Raw genomic sequence first — 11,232 nt, 5'->3', positions numbered from 1 at the left:
GTGTGCAATATAGGGCATAACTCTTTTTTATGAGTTTGGTTTACTTTATAGCAACATATATAGTGTTGCCTCGAGCCATTATATGCGAGGACTATATGAAACTTGTTGATGACATATTCGATCACACTATATTATGTTTAGTTCGAGTAACATAGGCTATGACCCTAATTACTTTTCTATGCATGGCACAATTTTAATCTGTATGAGAGATTCTTTTATGACATATGGGTTATGCTTAAATACTAGTTTTGCTAGTCTCAAACATGTCATATATGGGCATGTGACTAAGTGAATCTAGTCAAATATTTATATGACTTCGGATTTGCGGTGCATGAGAATATTTGTATGAAGTTTCACTTCACTTGTATTAGTACTAACATTATGTAGCAACATTGTGTCCATGTGTAGCATAACCAAGTGAAGTATGTTGATTTCTTCTTGCTTTTATTATCACAAACGTAGCACAAACTGTATGCTCGTAGTGTAACCAAACAGAAGTATATATCAGTTTATATTTTGCATGGACGTGATGAAGTATATGACAATTCTCAAAGTCTAGATATATCATCCTAAACTATGAAGAGCAAAAGTCATGGATATTGAGTTTTCATGGCTTTGTTTCACATGGGTTTTCACTAATACAAAATCCGAGCGTATAATGCTGCTTCATGAGACTAATGAACATATAGCCGTATGTTCCAAGTTTACACCCTATACTGATGCATTTAGGGGTCTAGCCGGACCATAAATTATATGCAAGAAACATGTGTGAATTTCCAACCAAATCAATATGAGCTTTATTTCTATTTCTATCCTTGATTTGTATCAACATGGGATGCAAGATCACCATGAGACCAAATCAAGATGGACATATTTTTATTCTTGAATTGTATCAACATGGGATACAAGATCGCCATGAGACCAACACAAGATGAGAATATTTTTTAATTGCACCTATGCATTTAGTTTGTATCATTATAGGGTTGAGGAGTGATATATGACCACTAGGCATCTCATGCATTATCTTGATTTGTATCAGCATGGGATCAAGATCACCATGAGACCAAAAGAAGAAGAATTTTGTGGGTAGAACCGAATATATATGAGATATGTGGTGAAAAATAGAGCATCATCGATGGATATATTTTAATCTTGAACTGTATCAACATGGGATGCAAGATCACCATGAGACCAATACAAGAGGAGTTTTGATTGCACATGCGCACTTAGCTCGCATCAGTACGGGATTGAAGATAAGTACATGACTAGACTAGGCATTTATTTTACTTTTGATTTGTATCAACATGGGATTGAGATTACCATGAGACCGAACCAAGAAAAATTAATTGAGAAGCACCAAGCACCAAACATATATGACGCGTACGGTGAAATGGTAACATCATCAATGGATATATTTTAGTCTTGAATTGTATCAACATGAGATACAAGATCACCATGAGACCAAAACAAGAGCGACCTAATCTAACCTTGGTTTGTATCAACAAGGGATGCTAGATCCCATAAGACCAAACAAGATGTGCTATGTAAAGTGGCTTGGAACACCCATGCTATTCGAGGCATATGAATCAAGAGGGATACATCAAGAATGGAGCCAGGAGGTTGCCTTGAGTTCTCACCATGCCTTGGATGTGGTCACGTACGTGTGATGTGGTGATGTAGATGAGCAACGGGCGATGAATGGCGCGGACGACAAGCTGTCGGCGATGTGTGTGACCAACATGAGCGGATGACGAGCGAGCGACGGTGACGACGACGAGCGGACGACGGGCGGATGGCCGGCAGCGACGACGGCGAGACGAACGGCCGACGATGACGATGGCGAGCGGACCGCCGGCGGCTACTGCGGCGAGCGGACGGCCGACGGCAACAAAGCTAGCAATGTTGTATGTGCGTGAGTTGTGGGCAACTGACTATGAATGAGCGATGAACTGAATGAGCAATCGATGGATGTGGTGAGCAGCCGCAACACATTGGTTTGGCTGGTATTAATAGAAGCGGAGAGAGCAGTAGAAGCCTTTAGCTGGATGCGCTCACATCTACGACCGTGGGATCGTGAGAGCTTGCCCACGTTCTTCAGATCGCGCAGAAAACTTGGCCGAGTGGATTTCTCCTATACGATCAGTTATCTTAATGAGCTTTAAGAGTTTAGTTGGATGGGCCCAGCTGACTATAATACGTTTAATGCATGCAGGCCATACGTGTTGTGGCCATGGGCCGGCTAATTACTCAATTATCTTTTAATCTTGCCGCATAATTAACCCATGCATAACACATGCATGCAAGTAGCTCATACTTGCATCATACATGTACGTAGCCATATGTATGACTGGGCTAGCTAGGCCAAATTAATTATTGTGACACAAGACAACATTTTTCGTTGATAATTATATGGTGGCTTGACATTTTCTTTACACATCATTGCGTGTTATATTATTTTGCGTGAACATTATTGTGTCAATATTTTTTTAGCGGTGACGGAACAATAATGCTGGTAATTATGATATAATATTTGGCAATATTAGCGTCTGTGGATTTGTGCCAACGTCGGAATTTTGCCGTTGATGATGGCGTATGTGTACGAAAGTCATATGTCCTCTAATTTATGTGACGGTATTGTTCCTTCTATTTTATTTCTGAGTTTGTTGTTTTATATTGAGCGGCGCCGCGGAAATTCGTCATGATATTTTTTATCCGTGTATTTGGCAACACAATATTTTTTTCATTTTATGTAAATAATTTTATTTGAATAATATTTATGCGCCATATTTTACTTTTGGCCCAAATCAGTGTCAACAGATACCCCTCGAGGTCTGAAAGCGAATGATTTTATTTATTCAGATTCAGAGCTCGAAAATACATGTATCCCTTTTTTTACGTGCCTGCAAGATTTAGTTTTATCCCTGGAAAGGTACGCATATATACTTTATTCAAATGGCCGGCTTGACGTTAGGCCAATAGCGTACCGTGCATGTGAAAATTTGTTTGGATCCTTTAACTAGATAAGACCTTAATCTTGGAGGTTTGCTATGAGTCTGCCGGTTAGTTGGGAGTCTCAAGGATAAGGAGTTGACATTTAAACAAGAAGAGTTATCCAGAGCTAGCTGCTACTGCCGATATCCCAGCCGCGTACTGGCGGGTATCTCTCTCGTCCTACGTCTCGTGTCGCCCTCCTCGCGGGCGGCCCGGGCGAAACCCTAGCCGCCACTCCAGCCCCCCTCCCAGATCTCCCCCTCCCCTCGCCGCCGCCGGCAAGCGCCGCCGGGCAAAGCCCGCGCGGCGTCGCGGCGGCGGGGCCTCCCATTTTTTCCCTCTCACGAGGCCTGGGCAGCGTGGGGTCGCTCAGCCAAGGAGAGGAGCAGGGACGCGGCGGGCGCGATGCGCGCGGCGAGCAGGCGCCGGCGGGCGTGGTGCACGCGGCGAGAAGGCGCAATGAGCGCGATGGGCGCGGTGCGGGGTGTGCTGCGCGCGGCAAGAAGGCGCGGCGAGCAGGGGCCGGACCCGATCTAGGGTTTCGACGGGCCCTGGGCTTCGCTGCTGAGCAGGGATGCGCGACGACGCGCGTGCGTGCACGGCGCGAACCAGCTGCGTGCGTCGCGGTGGCGTGCGGGGGTTTCCCCTGTGCCGATCTGCCGGGGCGGATGCCCGGCGGCCTCGCGCATCTGCCATGGCGGGCGCTCGCGGGAGTGTGGAGGGGGCGCTGCTGCGTGTTCTTGGATCGCAGGGGCGAGGAGTGGCGCTGTGCTTGTGCGTCGTGGAGGTGTGGATGCTGGTGGGCTTCTCCCTTCAACCATGTGCACGTCCAGCTCCTAGAGCAGGGGTGCCGTCCATCCTGTTGGTGCTTGGGGAGGGTCGGGCTCACCAATTCCAGCGCGGAGGTCCGGTCCTAGCGCGCGGCGGCGCGAGCCTGTTAACTTTGGCTTGGTTTTTTTGCTCTGTTCCGGCGCGCTGCGGTGCGGGCCGGTCAGTTTAGGTTCTTCTCTGGTCTTTCTTGAGCGCTACGGTGCGAATTCTCGCCTAGATCTGCGCACGGAGTCAGAGGATGGCCGAAGCCGACTTGGTTCGCCCAAGTCCTGGGAGCGGCGGGGCAGACCGGTCAGGTTGGCATGTGCTCGCTTAGTTTCTGCGTGCGGCGGCGACATTCCCGTGTCTGGTAGTGTGTGCCGGACTTCATCCGGCCCGGTGGCGATGGGTAGGTCTCGGATCCTGGATGGGTGGCAGAAGACTTGCCTCCGGATGAAAATCCTGCATTGACCTCGTCGGTGCCGACGGTAACGGCATCTATGGATGTCGTCTTCTTCCTTGGAGGTACCGCCGTGGAGCTCATTGCTCTTCCTACCTCATGGCTGAGGTCTCGGGTGAAAACCTAAGATCCGGCGGAGCCAGATTGGATGATAGTGGTGTTAGCAATACCACTTCCTCCTTGGAGGCGTCATCTTGGTGACCTCGACGATGGATTTCGATGATGTGCACGGTTGTCAACTAAGCTTGGGTTTGTGTTGGTGCCGGCGGGTTTCTTTTTCTTTCTTTTCTTTTTGCACTAGCCTTTTTGCTGTGCTTTCCTTCTTTGGAGGGCTCTTGTTACTCATCTTCTGATCAATGAATTTGACAGTTCTCCTGCCAACGTTCAAAAAAAAAACAAGTGTATTTTATTCTCTTTTCATATCTCCGGGCTTCAGTGACTACGGCGTTTTGCCAATCTTAATCAAACTCCGCTCTTCGGCAAACTTCGGGTACGTATCACGATTAAGGCAGTGATGACATCTGCCCTTGTGTCTCCATCATCTAGCTGAACTCTGATTTGCTTTTTTTAGGTACAGAAGCTAGCAACTTTGATTTCAGGCTCAGATGTTGGTGAGTACGTCATTGCTTCTCTTAGAAATAGATTATTCATGTATCTTAACCTGACTTCCCATCTCCCTTTTGTTTTCAGGTGAGGTGATTACAATCTAGTAGAATAGATCGTCCGTTCGTTTTCCGGCCAGGTAACACTTTGAGGCCTGTCTCCTTCCTGTTCTATTTGTTTGAAGTAGGATATGTACATTTAGACATGCATGCAACCCACAGTGTACAACGTGTGATTTTTTTGTTTATATATGAGGATGTCGTCTCTTCTGAATGTATGTGTGATCAAGCAACATCTTGGTTTCACGGTTGACATGCCGGCAAGTTTGTTTGAACTTGGTCCGTCGTACAGCCGTGAAGACTCATGTGTGTAGTATAGATCCCTTTCATCTTCGATTGATTTTCTTTTATGTAACCTATGTCAATAATTTCCTCACGGGTTTTTCTCGCAAGGCCTATCGTACAACCGTTGAGATCAGCACTGGATTTCTTTTCAGTTGGCGTTCCGGCAAGTCCCTATGTGGACTTGGTCCGTCGTACAACCGTTGAGATCAGTAAGTATAGCACATATGTTTACAATATGATTTCTTCCCAGTTGGCGTTCTGGCAAGTCCGTATATCGGCTTTGTCCGTCGTATAACTGCGGAGATGATTACAAGTGCCGTGTATATTTAACATGCCAGCAATATGTTTTTCTCACGGTGGGCGTCCCGGCGAGTCTCTATGTGGGCTTGGTCCGTCGTACGACCGTGAAGATGATTATAAGCGCCACATATACATTATGTCGAAAATTTATTTTTCCCACGGTTGGCATCCCGGCAAGTCCCTATATGGGCTTGGTCCGTCGTACGACCGTGGAGGCAATTATTAGCGCCACATATAGATTATGTTGAAAATATATTTTTCCTACATATAGATTATGTTGAAAATATATTTTTCCTACGGTTGACGTCCCGGCAAGTCCCTACGTGGGCTTGGTCCGTCGTATAATCGTGGAAACAATTATAAGTGCCACATAACATATACAACCAATGCTTGGATCTGATGTCTTTTATTTACTCCAGTGTTTCCCTTTTTGTTTTGTAGGGAAAGTATTTAATGGTTGGCTGAAGGTAGTTGCTAATAAAGCTAGGTAACACACCGTGACATTTCCCCCTCTTTTTTTATTTAACTAGGTGTTTCTTTTACACATACACATGCCATCATATTCATTTTGTGCCTTTTTATATATAGATGGCGCATGGTAAGGGGTTTGTTCCTTCGAATGAACTATCGATTTGTCAGTTAGCTGAGCGGCATCTATATGAGCCTAATACTAGTGAAGAGGTCAACCAAGTGATCAGACAGCAGGTGCTCGCACATGCGGATTTGACGCGCCATCCTCGTGGTTGGAATGTGGGGTCTACTCTTAGTGACTATTCTTTTCATCCACTAGCACCTTACCCTAAACCTGATCATGAAGCCTACACCCTAGGGACCAGGATGGTAGCAAAAGGTCTAGATTGGGATGGTCACACAGTCGAGTATGTTCCGCAACCCAAAGGCTATGTTGAGTGGGGCATCTCTATATTGAATAACCACTCGTTTTGTTTGAAAGAATAAGCGGAGAACACCGATTACATATATGGGGCCATTTATTGCTCTCTTGGTGAATATGAAGTTTCAGATTCATTACTGAGGTCACTACTGGAAAGATGGGATCCAGAAACAAATACTTTTCTTTTTTCATCTGGTGAACGCACCGTGACTCTGCTTGACATGCTTCTAATGTTGGGTCTTCCTTTAGTTGGAGATCCATACGAGGAATATGTTTCCTCTATAGATGACCTAGAACCTTCAAAGCTTATGTTCCCAAATTTCTTATCTGGCTTTTTAGAAGAATTCTATCGGCTCAGCCGCGAAAATGGAAGTGTGATTTTTCAAGTTTGGTGTGACCATTTCCATAACAAACACGAACGCACTTCATCTTTCACCTCCCTTCGGGAACAACACATGTACGTTGCGGCTTTTATAGCACACTGGCTTTGCTCTTACGTGGTTGTTGGTGGGGGGCCTTATATTCGTCCCGGTGTCCTTCTGATGGCCTCTTGGATCGTTTTGGGTCGCAATATCTCTTTGGCCCCCTTAGCACTTTGTTCATTGTATTATTCTCTTCGAAGGATCAGTATGCACCCCGTTGCCCCCTCTTATGAGAAAAGAATTTGGCCAGTGCATTATATTGCGGGGTGGATGGGTCTCTATTTGAGAAAACCATTTAAGGACAAAGTGAAAGGGAAACATCTTCCAGATGTTAAGCAATTGCCGATGCAACCAACCATGATTAAAACTATGTTTCGGGTTCCCACAACTTTCAGTCCTGCTAAGGCACGCATTTTCCTTGATGACCGAGCCAATATTTTTTGGAATCCTTATACTCCAAAGAACTTAGTCGGGGTGGATCAGTTGCAAAGGTCTTTCACCATTTCTTCACATCGGGGTATGCTTCCATGGAGGCGTGCTACTGATGTTGATGATCTTTGCATAGCAGAGCCATATCATCCTGATCGAGTTGCACGACAACTTACTTTGAGACAACAAGTGCCCATGCTCCGCTGGTCAGCGTGTACACAAAGAAGGATACTGGGGTTGCGTATGCGTATTGGTCGCATTTGTTACGCTCGGACCAAGGAGAGTTCCAGTACCTTCTTAATGATGCGCAGACATTTTCTTTTGTGGCCTGGAACAACTGGTGGGTGGGATTTATGAAACCATTTAACAACATATTCAATACTCTTCGTCCGGGCATCTCGAATGGTCCGAATTATAATCCGCGGAAATGTAATTTTCTGAAACGCGGAGAGGAGTACATAGTTCCCCGCAAGCTTTCGGAGAATGATTTTGTTGTTATAAAGGAAGTCTCCGCCAGGGGTAAGGAGGAGCATATTGCAGCCATCAAATTGAATGGAAGGAGAATTATGGACCACCTGCGTCCCATTTTGTGTGGCTTTCTCTCAAATGATGAACCTTTAATCAACTCTAAAAAGGTACGATATATATATATATATATATATATATATATATATATATATATATATATATATATTTGGTACTACCATAGTTCGTTTGCTCCTTTCTTTATCTCATTTTTTCTATATCTCCTTTTAATAGAAGAAGCGAAAGGTTAAGGATGTTGTCGCTACTCAACCCATGAAATCTAAAGAGGTGAGTTAGTGGTCTGCGTACAACTTGTTCATTTCTTTGTTGTACTAATCAGTACTAACATATCATCCTTCTATATATGTGGCTGCAGCAAAGTGGCATACCAAAGTATGTTGTTGCAGTTGGTTCTTCCTCTACTCATCCATTGCTAGTGGGTAGTCATGATCTTCCGGAAACTGCCCCGGCCACCGGCGGCAGAAGCGTAGAAATTTATCGCCCACTCATGCTGACGAGGAAGAGAGGCTCCCCCTCAAGTGCAAACTTGATTTTTTTCGCAAGAATATGATTTTTCTGAACCAATAACCTTGGACGGTCAATCGTTAGATGTTGAGCTTAGTAGCTTTGTTAATGATGAAGATTTTGGCCATGTTCTCACGGGAGAAAAGGATCATGGCCTTGGTGACCTCTTCAATTTATCCGACGAGGATTATACCATTGATGAGTGTGGCACAAGTCGTCTGCCTTCCAACCCGGGTGTGAAGTTGTGCCCCATACCCCTAGTGCTCTTGATTTCTTGTCACTTTACCTGGTAGTTTATTTACCTATAAATACTTATTTAATTGGCCATGTCTATAAACCATCATTATCATCAAATTCTCACGACTCTTCCTTTTTTTAGGTTGCGACCAAGAAATTCGCCACTCACAAGACCCTGAGGTGATGGTTGTATCAGGGAAAGGCGCACAGATGGACTGCAGTTTCGTCAAGGACACGTTTATGGATGCTACGAATTTCGTAGTGAAACGAGTCCTCGAATGACTGAACGACTCTGCCCTTGGTGATCCCGAGCGAGGCATCATGCTTGAGAGTGTTTATCAAACGCTGCCCATGCAAGTGCTTGAGGTAGCTAAGGTGCAGGCCATTTTGGTCGGGCTTGTTGACCTTTCCAAGAAGTTGGAGGGTGGCCAGACCGAATTCACGAGGGAATCTGAGCGAGATGAACATGTTGTTGCTGAAGTAGAACTTAAGATTAAGTCCGGGCATGAGGTTTCCAAGGCCATAATTGAGGACTTATCTACCATAAAAAAGAAGTGCACTGAAATGGAGGCGCGGGAAGCAGAGCTGAAGGCCCAGCTTGAAGAGGTTACTGCTACTTTGCACATGCTTAAATTGGAAATGGAACAGCGCCGACAAGCACATGATGCCCATCAATCTGAACAGAAGAAGTTGGTGAAGAGTCTACTGGATACCAATGTTGGCAAACGTACAAGGCTTGCTGAATTTAAACAAAAGACAATAAATTTAAAGACCGAAGCAAGTCAGTTGTTGAACAGCCTGCAGAACTGGCGAGCTCCTTGAGAAGGCCTAGACTTCGCTTAGTTTTTTTATTTAGCCATTTCAATCCATTGTTCCATTTCGAACCATTTAATTTCCAGTCTTCAGTTTCAATTCAGATGTATCAGTGCTTTATTTCTTCATGTGGGAACTTTAGATTTATATATGATATACTGGTATACGGACTAGCACAGATTTGACGTTGAAGCATCTTATTTATTAACACTATCGTTGTGTATGGCCTGAAGCCTTATTATCATTCCAATGTATGTACGTACCATTTTTCTTACAACAGTTTAAGCTTATGGAGCCTGTTTGATGTTTATGTATTTTTTTATTAAATTCATTTTTTACATCATAGTTTATACTTGTAAGTTGTTGGAGTTTATAAAAAAAATTCTGCCACAGTTTAGACTCGCAAGTTTATTGGAGTGAAATTTATTTATTTTATTTTAAGTGCCACAGTTTAGACTCGTAAGTTTATTGGAGTGAATTTGTGTGCCCCGGTTTATACTCATGAGGGTATGAAATACGCTCGATGATTTATTCATAGTTTATACTCGTAAGTCATTGGAGTAATTTTTTTGTGCCCAGTTTAGACTCATGAGGGTATGGAGTATTTTCTTTTTTCTTATTTGCCCCAGTTTAGACTCATGAGTTATGGAGTACGCTCGACGATTTATTCATAGCTTATACTCGTAAGGTGTTGGAGTAATTACTTTTTGTGCCCCAGTTTAGACTCATGAGGGTATGGAGTAATATCCTTTCTTATGCATAGTAACTCCTAAGGAATTTCCCATTTACTGGTGCCAGTATTCCCCATCTGGTGATATGATTCTATATGCGCCCCTAGAATAAACCTCTTTTATGACGAAGGAACCTTCCCATTTTGGTTCAATTTTTCCTTTCATCCGTTGTGTGATATTCATAGGACGGATGACCGCAAGTACTAGATCTCCTTGTTTGAACGACCTTCTTTTAACTCGTTTGTCGAATGCTCGAGACATCCTAGCTTGGTATGCCTCAAGATTTTGCAAAGCTTGAAGTCGTCTACCTTCTAGTCTTTCTAATTCGTCGAGATGCAGTTGTACTGATTTTTCTTCCGACAAATTTTCGTGTGTAGCGACTCTCAATGACGTGATCTGTACCTCTAAAGGTAGAACGACCTCTCCTCCAAATACTAAGGAATAAGGTGCCATTCCTGTCGGCGTGCGTATTGTGGTTCTATAAGCCCACAAGGCTTCGAGAAGCTTTTCATGCCAGTCATGTTTATTTTTTGTTACAACTTTCTTTAGTAACTTGCAAAGAGTTTTGTTGAAAACTTCTACTTGTCCATTGGCGGTAGGATTATATGCCGTGGAATAATGATGGTCTATCTTAAACTTTGAGCATAATCTTTCCACTTGTTTGTTTTTAAAAGAAGTTCCTTTATCAGACATAATCCGAGAAGGAACACCAAAGCGATAAATGGGTTGTGTTCTTATAAAATATTCAACATTCGCCGCTTTGTCTTCCTTTAGTGGTGTAAGTTCAGCCCACTTGGAAAAATAGTTTGTCGCTGCTAAAATGAATTTATGACCTTTGGACGATGGTGGATGAATTGGCCCAACTATATCCATTCCCCACATTTCAAAAGGCCAAGACATATTTGTCGCATGGAGTGGTTCGTCCGGCTGATGTATAAAGTCAACATGCACATGGCATTCATGACATTTCTTTGCAAATTTAGTGGCGTCTTCAAACATTGTGGGTCAATAGTAACCTAAACGCCTTAATTGGTAGTGCAATTTAGGCCCTAATTGGTGCGAGCCACATATTCAAGCATGCACCTCGTTTAAGGCCTCTGTAACTTCATTTCCGGCAAGGTAGCGCAATAATATGCCACCATGGGAACGC

The 11,232-nt window shown here is 44.0% G+C and overlaps 1 protein-coding gene across 14 annotated transcripts; it reads left to right on the top strand.

Annotated features, from left to right (window-relative positions):
- The first annotated feature begins 3,152 nt into the window (after positions 1-3,152).
- Positions 3,153-9,630, top strand: LOC119301146. 14 transcript variants are annotated; one of them, XM_037578053.1, is made up of 9 exons: positions 3,153-4,751; positions 4,833-4,872; positions 4,952-5,003; positions 5,317-5,417; positions 5,950-5,995; positions 6,097-7,886; positions 8,011-8,064; positions 8,153-8,590; positions 8,681-9,574. In XM_037578053.1, the coding sequence occupies exon 6, from the start codon at positions 6,622-6,624 to the stop codon at positions 7,606-7,608; it is 987 nt and encodes a 328-aa protein (XP_037433950.1). In that variant the 5' UTR covers positions 3,153-4,751; positions 4,833-4,872; positions 4,952-5,003; positions 5,317-5,417; positions 5,950-5,995; positions 6,097-6,621; the 3' UTR covers positions 7,609-7,886; positions 8,011-8,064; positions 8,153-8,590; positions 8,681-9,574. The 14 variants fall into 14 exon arrangements, 6 of the variants coding, with proteins under 6 accessions (XP_037433950.1, XP_037433951.1, XP_037433954.1 ...); XM_037578054.1 differs by lacking the exon at positions 5,317-5,417; XM_037578057.1 differs by having other exon boundaries at positions 4,952-5,417; positions 8,153-8,169.
- Positions 9,631-11,232: the final 1,602 nt, after the last annotated feature.

Source organism: Triticum dicoccoides, chromosome 5A (genome assembly GCF_002162155.2).
Source record: "Triticum dicoccoides isolate Atlit2015 ecotype Zavitan chromosome 5A, WEW_v2.0, whole genome shotgun sequence".
Taxonomy (NCBI): Eukaryota; Viridiplantae; Streptophyta; class Magnoliopsida; order Poales; family Poaceae; genus Triticum; species Triticum dicoccoides.
This window is presented reverse-complemented; position numbering and strand designations above follow the sequence as displayed.

What these genes read in the sequence shown, in the direction of transcription:
- LOC119301146 (XM_037578054.1), top strand. Translation starts at nt 6,622, where the DNA reads ATGCTTCTAATGTTGGGTCTTCCTTTAGTTGGAGATCCATACGAGGAA.